Genomic DNA, 17287 nt, shown 5'->3' with positions numbered 1-17287 from the left:
TGGAAGGAGGGCTGCCCTGTGGACTGGCTCTGAGGAGCAAGACATTGATCCAGCCTGGGCCAATACCCGTGAACTCTTGACAGGTGGGCCCAGAAGAAAAAGGCAATTAGGGTGCTGACAGGAGCTCAGATCGGTGTTGCTTGCATTACACAGAACACTGCCTTGGCCTGAGCTCTCAGCCCAGGGTGACCTTGTCACAGTGCTGGACTGAGGATCGTAGCTGACCCCAGTGACCCTAGCTGGATCCTGTGGGGAGTCCCACTTTTTCTCCATCATGTATGGAGTCATAGCATATCCACTGCTGTCACCATCTCCCTCAGTCAGTGGATAGGAATCCAAGGCCACCAGGCCAGAAGGTGTGACTGTCCTAAGGTGACACTGGCTGGCCCCACAGCTGTGGGCTTCGGTCATTGGCTTCCTACTCTAGAGAGCTTTAGGTATGACAGAACTCCGACCTCTGGCTCTCTATCTTCTGGCCTCTGTTTACCTCTCACCTTAACTTTTAACGTCATCTCCCTGGGAACCTCTCCTGCCTGCCCTACTATCCCTCCAGCCCCGAGCGCGGGTTCTTCATCCCGCCGCCTGGTGGCATCCTCCCTCCCACCCCGCCTTCTCCATCCAGCTCCACACTCCTCTCCTCCATCACTTCCTCTTCCCCTCCTCCTCGCCTTTGTCCCTCCCTCTCTGGCTCCCTTCCCCCGCCTGTGGTGGCCGGCCCGCCCCTCCCCGGGCATTGGCGGCTGCTCGCTCCCTGGCTGCTCGCACCGCGCCTGGAGCCGGCGGCGCGGGAGGTCGGCCCGCCCCCTCAAAGGCCCAGGGCGGGCGGGCGACCTGCAGGGCCCGGGCTGGTAGGAGCAAACAGTCCGGAGGTCCTGGTTCAGCGGTGAGTCCTCCGCCAGGTCAGCCAACAGCTCCAGGCAACCGGGCGTAGACGTTCCAGCTGGGAGGGGCGTTCTGGGACGGGTGGGCGCAATGAGAGGAATGGGGTCTTCGCCCCCCAGTGGGAGCCTGAGGCTGTTAATCTGATGGTTTGTGTGCTCAGAACGTCTGTGAGTGGTGGTCTGAGTTACTGAATGGCTGTGCAGACCCCATCTTCCCCATCTCTGGAGAATCTGCTTGTTGGGACCCGCCTCCGGAGCCTGTAGAGGGGTCCTGCATAGGTTTAGGGAGCCTATGCTATCATCAGAAGGAGTCTCTGATGAGAAGAGCTAAGATTCTTTCTCACATTCACCCCTCACCCAGCTTCCCTCTGGCCAGTCCATTCTATTTGTGTGGCCAGCAGGGCAGTGACTGTCACTGTGAGTGTGCAGCATGTCTGCCCATATGGCCGCGAGCCTATGTGGTTTCTGAGTGTCTGTGTGTGAGGCTGCGTGGGGTGTTTCCCTTCTGCATCTCTCACAAACAGGATCCACCCTCTCCTTTGCCCCGGTGTTTTCCCTCTAGATGTGCAGTTCCTCCACCCACCTGTACACAGCTGGACCCTGAGTCCTTCTGAGCAGAGAGGACAAGGCAGGGACTGTTGACTCTGGCTGGATAGCCAGAGTGCCCAGGGAATCTGTGGGAGCTGAGTGAGCAGAGTGAGGGCTTCCTGACATAGATGGGCTGGCCAGGTCTCTGGGGGCAGTAGGTGCCAGAGTTGGAGCGATGCGTGGGGCCCCTGAGTACAAATAGTAAGTTAATTTGGGCCAGAGCTGGTCTGCTCTCTGTTCCGCTGCCCTCCTGCCCACTCTATTAATACAGAGCCAGTGCCTGGCACCACTATTTATAGCCCAGAGCAACATGGCCACACCCCCTGGGTGTGAATGGGGGGAAGGGCAGGGCAGTGTATGTAGTCTGTAGGTGCCAGGGAAGAGGGTCCCTAGATACCCAAAGCCTCCTTGTGTGGCACTGCTTGGATGGAATCCACCCTGCCTCCCCACCTGCTGCCCAGTTTGGACTGTGCAGAGAGCCAGAGCCCTTGCCCCCTCTCACCCTAGAGTTGAGTGAATCTGTCTAGACCCTTCAAATTCATCATTAATTAGACTGTTAAATATTTGGCCAAAAGGGGAGGGGGTGACTGGCTTTCTCTGAAACAGCTGTGCTTGTAATTAGGTGGATGGCTTGGGTGACTATTATTTATCCCAGTTATGATTACTGTGGGATTAGCTCCTCTGATTGGTGGCTTGGCAGGGAAGGCCTTCCCTGTTCTCTCAACTACCCATCAGCCTTTAGAACTGTTGGTGCCGTCTGCCTGGGAGGGCCTGTGGGTTTGCCAAAGTAGTGGGTGGCTTTGTCCGCTACAGTTTTCTGCTATGGGTGGGCTTCTTTGAGTGTCAGCCTCTCAGGGTCCAGGGTCCCAAGACCAGACCACTAAGCTCAAGAGGGGTCCTGCCAAAGTACCCCCTTGCCCTGGGATGCCCCTTGCCCTTGCAGCCTCCCTGAGCTGAAACTGCCTCAACGTCCTGGAATGTAGACTTCCCTGCCAGTCTTATCCAAGACTGGCGTGAGGCACCGGGCACTGTGTAGCACCACATTGGGTAGCCAAGAGGTTGGGTCCGGGAGTGTGGACAAATTGGAAGGCTATGTAGTAGAGAGCCCTAGGGGCTCTGGCTTCTTTCCGTATAGTATCTTCGGCAGGAGCCTGGAACACCTGGCATAGCCAGAAGGAGGAATTCTGCCAGCCAGGCTTAGGCGCCTGTGGGCACACCTGCTGCTGCGCACACTCCCAAGCCCCTGGCTACATTTTCTGGCTCCCACATACCCACCTCTTTCTATGCACTCGTACTTCCTGGGCAGGACTGGGCTTGCATCTTTTGCCTGGGAATGTGCTTGGCCTCAAGGAGCCCAGTGGCAGAGAACTGACTAGAGTCTGTGGGAGAGCAAGATATAGCCAGGGGATGCTTTGCCTGGAAAAGAGAAGAGTTTGTTCCTTAGATGCTCAGAGAGGGTGGTAGCCCTCCTGAAGTCATACCACGGAAAGGGATCAGACTAGATGCTGAGCCCCACCCGTGCACCTGACTTATCTCTGGGGTTTTACTTGTTCCATATCTTACAGGTTTTTTTGTGTGTGACTCTGGAAGATACTGCCTCTAAAACTAACACTTTTACCCAAGAGGCAATTCGGTGAATCACTGGTACACATCACATTGATATTGGATGTTCATTTTTCCTTTTTAAAATGTATTTATTTTATGTTTTGTTTGCTTTTTTTATGAGTGTTTTGCCTGTATGTCAGGGCACCACGTAAATACCTAGTGCACTCAGAAATTAGAAGGCATCACAGCTCATGGGACTGGAGGGACAGATGGTTTAGAGCCACCTTGTAGGTCCTGGGTACCAAGAACCGCAAGTCCTCTTACCCACTGCCATCTCTGAGTGTCCCCTTACCCACTGCCATCTCTGAGTGTCCCCTTACCCACTGCCATCTCTGAGCGTTCTTTTTTTTTTTTTCCAGAAGAATTCTTTCCACTTCTGGAGCATTTTCAGTAATACGGTCTTATTAACCCCGGGAGATCTAGTAGTATCAAGTGTCCCATTTCCTGGGAGAGAACTAGCTTAGAGGTGTAGTGACATCACCTGAAGATTTCATAGCTAGTAAATAGGACTCCAATTTGGGGAACTTCCTTGGCAGTGACCGTGCCTATTCTGACTTGTGCCTCGGAACCCATCTCAGGACTCCATCTGAGATGCAAAGAGAGGCAGGCCAGGTAAGCACAGTGAGCACACCGTGTGAGTGCAGGCAGGGATGGCTCTTGAGAGCTGAGGGTAAGCTTGCTAGGATTGTGACTGGGGTAGCTTCATCCCTGCCTGCACTTTCTAAGTGAGTGCTTTCTCTGTAGGCTGCATGTTGTGTCTGGGTCAATCCACCTTCCTGCGCTTTAACCATCCAGCCGAAGCCAAGTGGATGAAAAGTATGATTCCAGCAGGGGGCCGGGCCCCAGGGCCCACCTACAACCCTGGCTCTGGTAAGTAGCTAGCTGGGGCAGGTGGCTGGGTAAGTGGCACCCCTTGGACATGTGTCCTTGCCTGTTCCAACCACTCTCAGAGTGTTAGGTTAGGACAGTCCCGATGGTCTGGGCTCACTGCCACCTGCCACGGGCTGGTAGAGAATGCTAGGCCATAGGGCCACTGGAGAAGATCCAAGGCATTGCTGCTTGGCTCAAACTGGGAAGTCACGTGCCTTGAGGGCACATACAAAGTTCTGTTAGCTTGGAACCCCGCTGCCTCGAAAGATGCCACTCATTGTATGTCATCACAGGAGTGCCTCATGTGACCTTGGTAGCTTCTGGGGTGGGACGGTCCCACCTGCTGGTGATCATGTCCACAGGCCCTCCTCAACCCTCAGGCCATGCCATGCTGACCGATGACTCAGAGAGCAGCTGCAGCCAGCTGCAGCCTGTGTGTGAATTATTGATCCCTAGAAGAGAATTGGTGATTGTTCTAGGAATCTCGACACAGGCCCCTCCGCAGGCTGCCAAGGGGGCAGGGTGCAGATGGGGAAGCTAGCTAGTTGTAGATGCTGTCCTAGGCTCCTCCACAATGACGTTCAGATGACTGTGGGCCTCGAGGGCCAAGGCTGGTTCTGTGGCAGGTGAGCACGTATGTCACGTTCCCTTGATGGAGTGATTATTAGTGAACTACGCAGTCTGGTGACTTCAGGAAAGGCAGGTGGTCACTGGAGACACATGGGGCCCCCCTCTGACTAGGACCCAAACACAGCCTTGCAAACCCATTCTTTTCTTCACTCCCCACACCTATGACTTCCAGTCCCCTGGGGACTCACTTTGCCCCAACCCAATTTGGGTCATGTCACTCCTTTAGCTGTTCATTGGTTCTGAGGATTCTGAACTCTTGGATGGTTGACAGGGGCTAGGGCCAGGCAAAAGCCAGCTCTTGCTGGTGTGGCTTAATGGAATAATTGGAGACATGCAACTGCACCTCAAGGCTCCTCAGCCAGGCTTCCAAGCACAAGCGGTTAGCTGATCCTTCTCTTGTGTTGGATCGGATAAGCTGGTACCACATCCCCTGCTCATACAGCCCTGGAGCCCCACCCCCACCCCCAGCCTCTGACTGGTATATTGAAAGGCTCTGGTGTCCCTTAGACTGAGAAGCCTTGGAACTTCTGGCCAGCTCCACGGTAGGTCCACATCTCTTTTGTAGTGTGCCTACTTGCTCTTCCTAAAAGAGAGGCACAGAAAGTTGGGAAAACCAAGGCAAAGAGAACCATCTTGCTGGAGCGAGTTAGAAATGACTAGACCTAGAAGTACATACCTAGTACTGTTGCTGATTCTGTCCTGAGTCATTCAGAGTTAGAGCCAGGGAGGCCTTGCCTACCATCTCCCTTTATAGAAGGGGAACCAAGGGCAAGAGAGTTTGGATGAAGCTGTAGAACAGGTCAGTGGCAGAGTGGGTTGGTACCAGAGCTCAGCTCTCCTGGCTCCTTCTCCAGAGCCCTCGAGGCCCCGTTGCCCTAGGATGAGGTAGGATGGTACTTTCTTGCTTGTGCATGTATGTGGCTCGAGCCAAAAACTGGAGCTTGAGGCCTCTTTGCATTTCTCCCTCAGCTGAATCGGAGAGCCTGGTCAATGGGAACCACACAGCACAACCTGTAACCCGGGCACCGTCAGCCTGTGCCAGCCACAGTTCCCTGGTGAGCTCTATTGAAAAGGACCTGCAGGAAATCATGGACTCATTGGTGCTAGAGGAGCCTGGAGCTGCAGGCAAGAAGCCTGCAGCCACATCCCCATTGTCGCCAATGGCTAACGGCGCACACTACCTGTTGTCCCCTCCAACCAGCCCGGGTGCCATGTCTGTGGGCTCCAGCTATGAGAACACCTCTCCAGCCTTCTCTCCGCTTTCCTCACCAGCCAGCAGCGGAAGCTGTGCTAGCCATTCACCAAGTGGGCAGGAGCCAGGACCCTCAGTGCCCCCATTGGTGCCTGCCCGCTCCTCTAGCTACCATTTGGCTCTGCAGCCTCCACAGTCTCGCCCAAGTGGTTCCCGCTCCTCTGACAGTCCCCGGCTGGGCAGAAAAGGGGGTCATGAGAGACCTCCCAGCCCTGGTCTCCGGGGTCTTCTGACGGACAGTCCTGCCGCTACCGTCTTGGCTGAGGCCCGCAGAACCACTGAGAGTCCCCGGCTAGGTGGGCAGTTACCTGTGGTGGCTATCAGCCTGAGTGAATACCCATCATCCGGTGCCCGCAGCCAACCCGCCAGTATTCCTGGCAGCCCCAAGTTCCAGTCTCCAGTGCCTGCTCCCCGAAACAAGATCGGCACACTCCAGGACCGCCCTCCCAGTCCTTTCCGTGAGCCCCCAGGCACAGAGCGGGTACTAACAAGCAGCCCCTCTCGACAACTGGTGGGCAGAACATTTTCGGATGGGTTAGCAGCAACTCGTACCCTCCAGCCTCCTGAGAGTCCCCGCCTGGGCCGGAGGGGCCTGGACAGTATGCGGGAACTGCCCCCGTTGAGTCCATCTCTGTCTCGAAGGGCTCTGTCCCCATTGCCAGCCCGGACTGCCCCAGATCCCAAGCTAAGCAGGGAAGTGGCAGAGAGTCCCCGGCCCCGGCGCTGGGCAGCCCACGGGACTTCACCTGAGGACTTCTCCCTGACTCTAGGAGCACGGGGTCGCAGGACTCGGAGTCCCTCGCCCACCCTCGGGGAGTCCCTGGCACCTCGCAAGGGCAGCTTCAGTGGCAGGCTGAGCCCAGCCTACAGTCTGGGCTCTCTTACTGGGGCTTCACCTCGTCAGAGCCCCCGTGCTCAGAGGAAGCTCTCCAGTGGCGACTTGCGTGTACCCATCCCAAGGGAGAGGAAAAACAGCATCACGGAGATCAGCGACAATGAGGATGAACTTCTGGAGTACCACCGTCGGCAGCGCCAAGAGCGGCTCCGGGAGCAGGAGATGGAGAGGCTGGTGAGCCAATGCCAGGGAGGCTGCCGCTGCCCAAGGCGGTGCCTCTGCCAAGGTGTGGGCAGGCCAGCCGGCAGAACAGGAGGGGCCGTGTACAGGGCCTGGGCGGATTCAAGATGAACCATCAGGTTAAGTGACCTGTGTCTCACCATCCTGATTCCTTGGAGAGAAACCATCTTTGAAATCACTAAGGCTTTCTAAATTTTTTAGTTTTGTATACGTGTGTGCAGGTGTGTGTAGGCCAGAGATGAGTGGGTAGTGTCTTCCTCAATTGCCCTTCGGTGATTTCGTTTGTTTGTTTGGTTGGTTTGGTTTGGTTTGGTTTGGTGGCGGGGGAGGTTGAGACAAGGTTTCTCTGTGTAGCCTTGGCTGTCCTAGAACTCATTCTGTAGACCAGGCAGGCTGGCTTCAAACTAAGAAATCTGCCGAATTAAAGGCGTGAGCCACTACTGCCTGGTGAGGTTTTGTTTTTTGAGACAGTCTCTCGTTGAACCTGAGACATACTGGTTTAGCTGAACTGGCTGGACAGCAAGGCCTCAGGTTCTTCTGTCTCTGCCTCCCCAGCGCTAGAGTGACTGGAGGATCGAACTCAGGTCCTAGGTGCTTTGCCAGCAGAGCTGTCTCCCAGGCTCTCGATTTTGGTTTTGAATTCTTGCTAATTTTGCGTCTATTCTACGGCAGATCATTTGTTTTGCTGTGTGAGTTAGGTTCATAGGGTTTACCCTAGTGCAGTGTTTCAGGAAAGCGCACATGTGGTGAAGTCTTGCATCTCTAAGTTTTGAGGCTGAGGCCCAGACTGGAACATTAATTTATCTGGCCTTTCATTTTTATGGTGCCAGGCCTTGAACCTAGGACCTTTGGCAAGTCAGAACAGCACTCCAGCATTGAGCGATAGCCCCAGCCCTAGAATTATTTTTCTCTCCTGCTCCTCTTTTTTTTTCCCCCTTTGGTTGTGTAACCCAGTGTGGCTGTGAGCTTGCTGTGTGGCCCAGGTTGAGCTTGAGTTCATGATCTTTCTGATTGCCTCCTGAGCAGAGATTACACACGCTTGTGACCATGCCCCACGTGGGCTGGGGTTGGGGGGAGTCCTTCTTTTAAAGCTTTTATTTATTGAGTGTGTGAGTGTGAGTGTGTGTGTGTGTGTGTAGGCCTATGCCCTGATGAGAGTAGAGAGCAGAGGACAGTTTTGTGGGCTCATTCTTTCCTTTCCCTATGCATGGGTTTTGGGGGTCAGACTCAGGTCATCGTTCTCGCACGCAGGCACCTTTACCTCGGACTTATCCTTTAGGGAAACACTGGTCCCCCTTTCTCGCATCTCTTTGGCATCGACAAGTGGGCATGAATCACTGACTGTGGCTCAGATGGGTCCTCTGAGAGCATGGCTCTAAGGAAGAGGGAAAGGCAGGGTGGGCAGCCCCCCTGGTCTGCCCCCATGATTGTATGTGTCTGCATGCATAAATGTGGGTGCTGCGGAGTCTGGGTGTGGTTCTGGGCAGCTGGTCTAGAGATGGCATCTGAGCAGGGAGGGGGCAGGGATTCCCCCAAATAGCATAGGGCGCTCCAGGGGCATTGGCTGCTGTGTGCATGCTCAGAGCATGGTTTTCCCCTTCTTCCCCTCAAGAGCAGAAAGCCCAGGTTATTTTGAGACACAGGTACCCTGGAATTGGTTTGAGGAGGACGTTTGTCTGAAGAATCTGGGAAGAGACAGGTCAGGGTGGGGTGAGGGTATGGGATGGTGTACCCTCACCCTGGTGGGAGTCAGGACTCCTGTACTATTCTTTGTTACACCTTTTTGACACTGTTGTGCATTGGTGACCCGGGATCCTCATCCCAGGAGGGCTGATGAGCCTGACATAATCAAGTGCTGGGCCCAGCCTCCCCACCCCCATCCCCACACACAGGTACACACCTCACCGCCAGCCCCAACCTGCCCCACCTGCCACTTTAAGTCAGAGGCCGCCCGCACCCTGCCCCTCCCACCTCTGCCAGGCTGCTTATCTGGGTCCTAGGGCGGGGGTGAGGCATTGGCCCAACCTCCTGGGTGCTGAGGCTTGGTTCCTGGATCTTTTGCCACACAACTGGGCAAGCAGCAGGAAGAAAGCTGGGTAAGTGTTCTGGGATAGGAAGGGTGAGGCCAAAATTAATGTACGTGGTGAGAGATACTTGCGATCAGAGACCTCAGAAAGCACTGTAAGGCTCTGGGCTTGAAAGCCAGGGCTTGGGTGTTAAAAATGGATGGGCAGGATAGGGACCAGGAACGTGACTGCAGTAATTCCCTCGAGTCCTAGGACCTGAGGGGTGACCGTGACTGCGTCAGGATTTGTAGTGAGAGGAGAGAGTGCCATGCCAGCACAGAGTTCTCGATCACAGCTGGCACGGCCTTAAGGAGCAAAGGGATGGCATCCTGAGTGACTTGGAGCTGAGGTGGGGCTGGAAAGACAGTGTCCCCCCTGCCTTTTCTCTCTGTGTCTGGACTGTCAGGTCCTGTGGCCCGTGCTCCACTTTCCAGCCCTGGCTGTCTGCAGATGCCCACCCAGCTGTATATAGACTATGTTTATCTCTGTGTGTGTGCGTGTTGGGGCTGGTGTCTTAGTGTGTGCCTACCTGTTAATGCTGATGTACCTCCCAGGGCACATGGAGTGTCTGTGTGTGCCTATGTGACAGAAGTAATGTATCAGTGTGCCCTTGTGCCCTAACCTGTATCAATATGAGCACTCGATAGCTCTGTGTCCCATTATGGTCTTTTTGGTTTTTCTGTGTAGCCTTGGCTGTCCTGGAACTCTGTACACCAGGCTGGCCTCGAACTCACAGAGATCCCTTACCTCTGTCTCCCGAGTACTGGGATTAAAGGTGTGCACCATCACCACCTGGCTTCATTATGGTCTTGGGCTGCTTACCCTGTATGTTCCCATGTGTGTTTGGATGTCTCTGTGTGACTATGAAGATGCCTCTTCCTAGGGAGAGTAAACAGAGAGATGGGAGGGGCCGGCCAATGGACAGGTGACATGGCCACATTCTCTTGCCTGCTTTTGAGGAGCCCTCTTTCCCCTCTACCTCCCATAGATTTTTTTTTCTTTTAAGACAGGTTCTCACTAGATAGTCTTTGGTTGGATGGCCTGAGTCTCACTCTGTAGACCAACCAGGCTGGCCTCAGATTCTAAGATCCGCCAGTCTTTGCCTCCAGAGTGCTGTGTACCACCACCTGGTCTCCCACCATTCTCAAGGTTGAGGTTATCTTCACGATGCTGAGCCCAGAGTTTCTAGGGGTCAACATGCCCTGGCTCAAGCTGCACTGGGTCTCAGACTTCTGCTCTTCACATTCTGCTCTGTCCGTTGTCCCTAGGAACGCCAGCGCCTGGAGACCATCCTGAACCTGTGTGCTGAGTACAGCCGAGCTGACGGGGGACCTGAGACTGGGGAGCTACCCAGTATTGGAGAGGCCACGGCAGCGCTGGCCTTGGCAGGCAGGAGGCCCTCAAGAGGCTTGGCAGGAGCCATAGTAGTCTCTGGAAGGTGCGGCGAGGAGTCTGGAGGTGCCTCCCAGCGCCTGTGGGAGAGCATGGAGCGCTCTGATGAAGAGAATCTCAAAGAGGAATGCAGCAGCACTGAGAGCACCCAGCAGGAGGTGAGGGGGACAGGGCCGGCCCTGGGCGGGGCTGGTGTGGAGGTAGTGAAGGGATCAAGGCTTGGGTGAGACCAGAATGAAGAACTGTGGGTGTCAGGAGGGAAAGGAGGTGACCATGACTTTCCCAAGCTATAAATGTGCTTTAAGACCTGTTTGTCCTCTGGGCCCCACCCAACCCTGGCACTCTGGTAAATCCTTTCCCGATAGCTGAGCTCCCTGACTGGGAGGAAAGCGGCCTCTTGTTTTGGTCTAGTTACCCTTTCGAAGTGCTTTGAGGAGCGTGTAATCCGCCCTCTTAGTCGGATCCTAGAAGGTTCCAGACTTCTCCCATGGTGCCCTCCTCCCCTCCAGCATGAAGACGCTCCTGGCGCGAAGCACCAAGGCGAGGTGCTGGCTGTGGAAGAGGAGCGGGCTCAGGTTCTGGGGCGAGTAGAACAGCTGAAGATCCGAGTGAAGGAGCTGGAACAGCAGCTGCAGGAGGCAGCTCGAGAGGTGACCTGGCTGGGAGGTGTGCAGGCCCTGGGATGGGGCCTCACTCTTTGGTCCCGGCCTTGACAGAATGCTGATACCCGTGTCTAGGCCGAGATGGAGAGAGCGCTGCTGCAGGGGGAGCGGGAGGCGGAGCGTGCCTCGCTGCAGAAGGAACAAAGGGCGGTGGACCAGCTGCAGGAGAAGTTGGTGGCCTTGGAGACAGGCATCCAGAAGGACAGGGACAAGGTAACCCATACCTGACTACCAGTGGCCCAGAAGGAAGGCAATATCCCTTCCCTGGCGATGCACATCCGTCCTGCAATCCAAGTGGTCTCTGTAGCCCTCTAGGGACAGGGGCCCTTGTTCTCTATGGAAGATACAAGCTTGGATGGTACTGCCGGGGGCTGGTCTGGTGTTTGGGGGTCTAGATCTCTGTGCTGCCTCTGGTTGCCTGGGTGCCTGCCGTTCTGGAACCTGTGTGGTCCTTCTAGGGAGTGCCAAAGCCCTTTCTTGGGCACTGAGCACAGCCTGAAGGACCGGTGCTGCTGGGGTGGGGGGCATGACTCGGGTTTGGAGCCCACCATGAGGAGAAAGCTCCCTCCAGCATGCCTCAGGTGCTTAGGATGTGGTCTTTGGGAGATGGCCCACAGGCCTCTGTTTCCTATCATCAGGATCTGCAGCCTCCCATCCCAGATGGTCCCAGCCCTGCCCCTGACCCTTTCAGATTGAGTGCCAGTCTTCAGGGGCTGCTCCATCCCACGGGGGTTGTGCCAGCCATGTCCAAGATGCCCAACGGCGTGCCAAAAGCTCTGAAGTGGAGAGGGTTCATCTATTTCTGGATTTGACAGTATTTTTCTAAGAGGTTTAATTTTTCCTTCTGGATTATTTTTGAGACTTATCTTCCTCTTGTTCTCAATTTTGAGGATCTTAAAAATTCGTTGTTGCCCCCTTTTTTAAAATGGAGCTTTGGCTCTGGCCCCCAAAACCACACTCCCAGATTCTGTGCCAGATTAACCCTATGCTTGCCGACCAGGCCTGCACTAACGCCCCCCTCTAATCACTGTCCTGGGCTCTTCGCATGCCCCTAACTGCCAGGCCGCCCAGGCAGGGCTGACTTATGCCAGCTTTACTAACTCCATGGGTACCTTTGTGCCCTTGGCCTCTTCCCTCTAATGTTGCCTTCTTTTCTTGGTGTGGGTCCCCATTATCAGAAGGGAACTGGCAGAAAGGCACAGCTAAATTTTGCTTAGTGGAACACCGACAGGAGGAGTATAAGAGTGTGTGTGTGTGTGTTTGTGTGTGTGTGTGTTTTGCGGGGAGATGTGCATGACCAAGGAGATGCTCTGCCCAAACAGCGCCTCCTACTGGAAAGGTCTGGGCTTTGCCTTCATAACGTTGGCTGCTTACCTAAGGGCAGGGGTTGGAGGTGCAGTGAACTGTTTGTCCCTCCTGCTTAGCCCTCTGGAGCTGAGTAATAAGGAGGTCAGATGTGGGCACAGTCTTGGAGAGCTTGGAGAGGCCCTTTCTGAGTGGTTGGCTACCCATTCTTGCTTCCCTGAATTCAGATGTTCCTTTCCCTACCTCTACCCCTGGAGGCCACCTAGAACACAGGATAATTTCCAGGCAGTAGCATCTAGACTTCAGGACTGGCTTGACCAAGGCCTTCCCTCCAGGATGGGTGGGTGAACTGGGCTGGTGCAGCATAGGGTAAGGCATTCCACAAGCAGCTTGGCTAGCCTCATTTAGCTGAGATTGCTCCCAGGACTTTGCCTTCCCTCCGGTCCAGGTGTTTGAGGCGTGATAGTGAACTGGTGGTGGTGGTGGTGGTGGTGGTGGTGGTGATGCTGATGGTGGTGTTGGGAAGGTTCTCTTGACTTTCCCGCCCAGCTTCCAGCCCATGGCCCCACTCTGGCTTTGGAGTCAGTAATCCCAGTTTCTCCTCTGCATGTCCTTCAGAGGGGTGACTCACCAACTCCTCCCTCGTCCCCCTTTCCGCCCTCAGAGGTGTCATCTCACCCCAGACAGAGCCATCCACCTCCTCCCTGTATCCTCCACTCCTGGGGCTTCTATTACCATGGCAACGGGCCGAACTAATTGCAACCCTCATCCCTACTGAAGTTCAGCCTGCTTTGCTGGCACCCCACCCCCACCCTGGGCAGGAGGGGAGGGAGGCCATGGGGGTTGGGCTGGGGTCCCCTTGCTGCACCGCTGTAACTCTAACAACTTGAGCTCCACGTTTACTCCCCAAGCCTGTATTTAACTCTTCCCACCATCCCCATTTTCCCCAGGGTTAAATTTTGGTCTCGGAACAGTGATAGAACTCAAGGCTCGGTACTTGCCTTGTTGCATCAGCTTTAACTTTAGTTTGGAGTGGAACCGGAAGGTCCCGTCTTAGGACCTTCCTAAACATTTCTAAAGGGACCAACATTTCCACCCTGCCCCCACACCTCTGCCTTTGTTACACCGTCCCCTGCCTGAGTCCCGTCTTAAACCTCTGCTTCTTCTCCTGCTCTCGTCCGTCTCGCTGCTTGCCCCCCAACTCCCGGTGTACTCCTGTGCTCGCCCCTGCCCCCCGCGCCGGGCCGGAGTTGAGGAGTGTGTGTTCTCTCTCCCCTGTGCCCCGCCTCCCTCCCCTCCCGCCGACCAGGAGAGGGCGGAGCTGGCCGCGGGACGGAGGCACCTGGAGGCCCGCCAGGCGCTCTACGCCGAGCTCCAGACGCAGCTCGATAACTGCCCCGAGTCAGTGCGGGAACAGTTACAGGAGCAGCTGAGAAGGGTCAGTTCCACCAGCCCCCTCCCCGGCCCCCGTGGGCCACCGCCCAGACCGAAGATAGGAGAGCGGTGGGACAGGACCACCTGGCCCCTGCAGTACTTGCCGGACATCAGGGTCGGTGCAGAGGCTTGGAAGGGAACCGGCAAGGTTGGGTGGGATCAGCGCTCCAGAAAGCGATGTCCCGCGAAAAGGGCTCAGCCAAAAAAGTAGAGGGAGTTGGGCGGTGGGACCGGTTCCTTCCCCAGTTTCCCCGGGTTCAGCCCCACCTAACTCCTGACTCTGTGGCCTGGCCTTCCTGGCCCAGAGTGGCTTTGGGAGCATCCCCACACCCAAACACGATGTCACTGTCGTTGAAGGAAGCAGACGCTCTAGAGACTGAGACAAAGCTCTTTGAGGACCTGGAGTTCCAGCAGCTGGAGCGGGAGAGTCGCGTGGAGGAGGAGCGGGAGCTGGCCGGCCAAGGGCTGCTGCGGAGCAAGGCTGAGTTGCTGCGCAGCGTGAGCAAGAGGAAGGTGCGCACTGCTCACTCCTGCATAGCCTGGGTGCAGGATGGAGGCTAGTGACCAGGGGTTGACTCACATTCTGTGAACGACACAAAAGACATCTTTTTGTGTCTCTGTTACTTAGTGACTGTCAGTAAGAATGAGAACTACAGGGCTGGTGTGGAATTAATGTGGAAAGGCAGAAGAGCAGATGATGATGGCTCAGCAAGGAGAGTTAGTTTTACTAAACCCTGGCTCTCCGCAGTCTCTCAGGGGAAAGTGTAATTGCTCACACTAGGAGCTCTCAGTAGTTTGTCCAGGAAAAGAGTGTGGAGGAGGAGTTTGCAGCTGAGGTGCCTTGCTGCTGCCCTTGAATGTCTTCTTCTGGTGTTGGAGATCCAGCCCAGAGCCTTCTGTATGCTAAGCACATATCTGCCATTCAGCTATATCTCTGTCATTCAGCTCCATCTCTGTCCATGCCCTTCTAGAGCTGTTGGAGGTTCTGGGATACACACAGAGACCTAAGATCTAGAGGCTAGCCTAGCTAGGAAGTTATCCACCTGGGTTCCTGCTTTGGTCCCACTCAGTCTATCTGCAAAGAGAAGATGGAGCATTGTCCCTGATCAGCTCTGATTTGCTAAAGCTGTAGTCTCAGCCACACCAAGCATAGACAGTGACAGAGGATGGGCCATGTGGTAGCATCGAGAAGCAGGAAAGGGTTAGGGGCATGGCTTAGGTGATGCCAGACACCAAGGCCCATATAATGTGCAGTTTCCTGGCTACAGTGTATGTGGAAGATAAGGACAGCGAAGTCTGGCCAGTAGGGTTCAAATGGGAGATGGGGACTTGCTGGCCAGCCTGGGGTTCAATGGTAAAATGGAGCCACTGGGTGTCATACATTCAGATCCCTGTTTCCTTCCCTGAGCTGTTCTGCCATTAAAAAAAAAAATGTGCCCTTGGGGACTGTAGAGATGGCTTGGTAGTTAAGAGCACTAGGGGCTTTTCCAAAGGATCCACATTTGATTCCCATCATCCACTGAATGGTTCACAATCATCTCTAACCCCAGTTCCAGGGGATCCAACACCTTTCCTGACCACCTCTGGCTGTCACAGTGTGTGCATGTGTACCTGGTACACAGTGCACAGATACACATGCACACAAATACATGTAAAATAAAGTAAGTAATTATATATTTTTAAATGCACTCACTGTCCTGATAGAAGACGCAGGAAGGGAAGAAAACTCCCATTTCCCAGGCTCATGGTGCAGATCCTACTAGGACCATTACCTAAGTTTCTTGTGCTGTTCTTAGGGTATTGCCTAGTTTTACAGGTGAGTACCTAGGACTCAGAAACTCCCTGTTGGCACAGAGCCTTTTATCATACAAGCCTCAGAATCAGGGTAGGAACCCAAGCCTGCTAAACTTCACTAGGCTGCAAAGCCCAAGGCATTTCTGCTGTGGGACATGCGATCTGGGTTGGTGTTTCTTCGCTGTTCTTCCTCCTTGCTCGGAGAGGATACACCCAGTAGATCCAGATCAGCTACAGGTCCTTGAGGGTTCAGGAACTCTGTCTCTTCTCTTTGTGCCTGGCTTAGGGCTGGGAAGCCAGCTCAGGCTCTTAACGCCTGGACTCGTGTGCGTGTGCGTGCGTGCATGCGTGCGCACATGCGCACGCATATGTATGCATATGTGTATGTGCACTGTGACATTCTTTCCTATACTGGTGAGCTTTGTCCGGCCCTTGTCCCTGCAGAAGTCCCCTGAAGCTCTGTCTTCCCTAGAGTGTCTGTCCACTGTGGTTCAGAGCAGTTGAGAAAGCTGTCCTACAGGTCTGGTTCTAGTCCTAAGTCCACCACTACTACCCAGCAAATCTTAGCTCCTAAACATGTCAGGGTTCTCCTCTCTAAAAGAGGCGTAAAAGCACCCACTGCATAAGGTTAGATGAAGTAACGGGTAAAACACCCAGCAGCACTTCCAGCCCTCCTATGTTCCAAGTAAGCTGTGGCGGCTGCTGTGAGGATTCCTGTCTGCTGTTGCCGGTTGTTGCGTGGGCTAACTCTCAGGTTTAGGATAGCTCCCCTCTTCGTGCCTCCCCCTCCCGTGTGCTACTCCTAAGTGATGGTTGAAGATGTCCTGAGATTAATTCAACATGTTTTGCCTACCTCTCATCTTTTCCTCTCAGAAATATTTTCATTTTCTTTTAGCGACATGGTTGTTGAGCCAGGTCCTGTGCTAAAGCTCTGTTGGGGTTCTGGAGACAGGAATGGCACTGGTCCTGCCCCTGATCTTAGAGAGAGGGCCGGGCTAATTTGAAGACAGGGTCACAGATCACAGTATGATGAAGTAGATGGGTATAAAGTAATGTGAATGCATGGGCAGGAACAAGGAAACAGATTGCAAATCAAGAAGGGCTTTAGAGAGGAGGCAGCATTCAGCCTGCCTGACCTTGGAGAAGGAGCCTTGGAATAGTGGGAAAGACTGGGATGGCCCTCATCTCAACAGGGTGATAGACTACAAGTCTACAGTGGCACAGTTTAGCATACAGCATAGTGAAGCTAGGTGCCTGGAGGGACAAGCAGGTAGGCAACGGGTTCTCAGAGCCCTTAAATGCTGGATGAGGAGTTTGTGTTCTAGCCTGTGCGTAGTGAAGAGCCACTGAAAGATGAGGAGAGGGATGATCTAGCCTTGCTATGTTTTTGTTTGTTTGTTTTGTTTCCTTGGCTTCCCCTCCTTGTTTGTTTTATCTGAATGGGTGTTCTGTCTGCATGTGTGTCTGTACACCATGTGTGTGTTGGATCCTCTGGGACTGGAATTACAGGCCGTTGTAAGCTGCTGTGCATCGGGTGCTGGGAGTGAATCCTGGTCTTCCACAAGACCAACCAGTGAACCCCCCTGAGCCATCTCTACATTCCCAGCTTGTTGAGGGTTTTATTTGTAAGTTACTGAAGAGCCAATGTTGTGGTCCACACTGGGGTTCTAAGGATATGTCCCTGTTTCGCTGGTGACTGAGGCAAGAACAGTGCCCGAGCCCAGGAGTCACGT

The 17287-nt window shown here is 54.5% G+C and overlaps 1 protein-coding gene across 4 annotated transcripts in view; it reads left to right on the top strand.

The window, feature by feature from the left end:
• Phldb1 (pleckstrin homology like domain family B member 1) overlaps positions 1-17287 on the top strand; it is a 49643-nt gene that overhangs the window by 13119 nt on the left and 19237 nt on the right. For 2 of the 4 annotated variants that reach the window (XM_029481506.1, XM_029481509.1), the window contains exons 6-12: positions 3819-3944; positions 5544-6895; positions 10236-10517; positions 10869-11009; positions 11097-11234; positions 13636-13764; positions 14118-14273. In XM_029481506.1, coding sequence (XP_029337366.1) covers positions 3819-3944; positions 5544-6895; positions 10236-10517; positions 10869-11009; positions 11097-11234; positions 13636-13764; positions 14118-14273 — 2324 coding nt within the window. Of the gene's footprint in view, positions 1-734; positions 884-3818; positions 3945-5543; positions 6896-10235; positions 10518-10868; positions 11010-11096; positions 11235-13635; positions 13765-14117; positions 14274-17287 lie in introns of those variants that run through there. The other 2 variants (XM_029481507.1, XM_029481510.1) reach the window with 2 other exon arrangements.

Source organism: Mus caroli, chromosome 9 (genome assembly GCF_900094665.2).
Source record: "Mus caroli chromosome 9, CAROLI_EIJ_v1.1, whole genome shotgun sequence".
Classification (NCBI taxonomy): Eukaryota; Metazoa; Chordata; class Mammalia; order Rodentia; family Muridae; genus Mus; species Mus caroli.
The sequence above is the reverse complement of the archived record's forward strand: the minus strand, read 5'-3'. Positions and strand labels throughout refer to the sequence as shown.